The 1,917-nt window shown below is 71.6% G+C and overlaps 1 protein-coding gene across 2 annotated transcripts in view; it reads right to left on the bottom strand.

Annotated features, from left to right (window-relative positions):
- PI4KB (phosphatidylinositol 4-kinase, catalytic, beta) overlaps positions 1 to 1,677 on the bottom strand; it is an 8,311-nt gene extending 6,634 nt beyond the window's left edge. Inside the window, exons 1-2 of one of the 2 annotated variants that reach the window (XM_004689541.2) lie at positions 1,186 to 1,677; positions 355 to 582 (exon numbers count right to left, since the gene is read on the bottom strand). In XM_004689541.2, coding sequence (XP_004689598.1) covers positions 355 to 582; positions 1,186 to 1,371 — 414 coding nt within the window. In that variant the 5' untranslated portion in view covers positions 1,372 to 1,677. The remainder of the gene's footprint in view (positions 1 to 354; positions 583 to 1,185) is intronic. The other variant, XM_012730118.1, reaches the window with a different exon arrangement.
- Between the last annotated feature and the right edge of the window lie 240 nt (positions 1,678 to 1,917).

The raw sequence follows: 1,917 nt of genomic DNA, 5'->3' as shown, positions 1-1,917 counted from the left end.
GCCTGGCTCCGCAGGGCCCCTCCTGCGCCCCCTCCTCTGCCCACCGCCCCTCCTCCAGCAGCCAGGCCACCGGCCTTGCTCCCTGCAGGCTGCCGGTGGTGCCCACCGGCACGAGACGCAGGCTGGCACAGAGAGGGGCCTCGGGAAGTGCCCCCCGACGGTGACGACACATCGCCGGTCCACCTGACTCGGCTTCGCACGGCAGCTGTGCCGCGGGGGCGCTCCCCAGGACGGGGAGCTGACGGCGCCTGCGACCTTTATCCTAAGCGCGGGGGCCACACGCGCTCCCGAGCCAGACGCCAGCAGGCCGGAGCCCGCTGGCCGGCGCCCACCCCGGGGCCCCTGCCGGCTCACCTCCACCTGCAGCTCGCCGATGTCGTCCACCGACCAGGCCTCGTCGTCGTTGTCGTAGTTGGGCACGGTGCTGAAGCTGCCCGCCCGCTGCTCGTGCGCAGCGCCGCACTCGGGCAGGTTCTCCACGGACCGCGTGCTCCGGATGCGGTTCTCGGGGATGCGGGCGGGGACGCTGGTGGTGTCGAAGTTTTCGCATTCGAGGACCTCCACGTAGATCAGGTAGGGAGCCTGGAGGGTGGGGCAGCACCGCAGCTCGCGCTCGCCCGCGCCCGCGGGGCACCCAGGGCCGCCCGGCCGGCCCGCACCAGCAGCCTGTCCCCGAACGCCCACGGGAAGCGCCTGCCCGCGTGTGGAGGCTCAAACGCTCCGGCCAAGGCCCCGAGTGCACACGTGGCCCTCGCGTGCCTCTCAGCTACAGCCTGGGGCCAGTTCTAGAGGTTCTGCGGGCTCGTCTCAGAGACACAGACACGGGCTCCCTCTGGCGCAGCGCTTAAAGGCAGCAGGTCAGGCTGTCGGCAGCCACTGGCCCGAGTCCCAGGGAGGGACCCCAGGGCGCGGCGGACCCCAACTGTCTCCCCGCCGCCCCCTCAGCGGTGGGTGTCAGTGGATCCACCTGTTCTGCTCCCCACTCTGTCTCTGGGGTGTCCTCTCACTGCCCCCCCGCACCCCAGCTCTTGTATGCGTAAATAAATAAATCTTTAAAAGAAAAAAGGGGACGACAGGCCCCAGCCTGGGGCGGGGAGTGAGTGGAACACGTGCACCCTGGCCCCCGGCCACTCCGGGCCGCCCTGGGCACAGGCAGCAGAGGGCAGGGCGGGCAGAGACCACTACCTTGTCCTTGGAGTTGAGGACGACGGCCTGGGTGTGGGGCACACGGACCACGTGGTGGTCAAAGCCGGCGGTGGGCAGCCAGACGCGGGCGGGCAGCTTGTGGTTGAGCAGGGACAGCTCCGAGATCAGCCGCTGCGTCTTCTGCTCCTTGGTGGGGAGCGTGGCCAGCCGCTTGCCGATAGCCATCAGGGACTTGATGAACTCTCGCTCGGGAGCCAGTCGGACGGGCTGCGGGTGGGCGCGAAGCAGAGGACGGTGCGGGAGCCGTAGGAGGCCGCCAGGAGCCGCTTCCGCCACAGGCCCAGGCCCCCCTGCCAGCGCAAGACCTCCCCGCGCGGACGCCGACAGGGTGGGGGCCGCATCGAACTCTGGTGCGCCCACCCCAGCACTGCGGCCCCCCCGGAGCTGCTCAGGGTTCTCGGGGGAGGAGGAACAACACCCAGAACCACTGCCCGGCCCTGCACAGGGAGCTGTCCCTCTCCCCTCGTGGGTGCAGGCCGGGCTCCGCCCAGGAGCTCCGCCCTACGAGGGGCCGCGAATGCTCCCCACCGCCCGCCCCGGCCCCCTCTCCGCCCCCACGGGCCCAGGGCCCAGGGCGCATGCAGGGAGGGGCTGGCGACCGGACACCACGGGAAGCAGCAGGGGGAGGAGGGAGGCGGGCAGGTGGGCAAGAGCTGCGTCCAGCTCGCAACGGCCAGGCCTGGCTCCGCAGGGCCCCTCCTGCGCCCCCTC

The sequence above is a fragment of the Condylura cristata genome, unplaced genomic scaffold (assembly GCF_000260355.1).
Source record: "Condylura cristata isolate star-nosed mole 26May11 unplaced genomic scaffold, ConCri1.0 scaffold00026, whole genome shotgun sequence".
NCBI lineage: Eukaryota > Metazoa > Chordata > Mammalia > Eulipotyphla > Talpidae > Condylura > Condylura cristata.
Note: the sequence above shows the minus strand (reverse complement) of the source record. Positions and strands in the feature narration are given on the sequence as shown.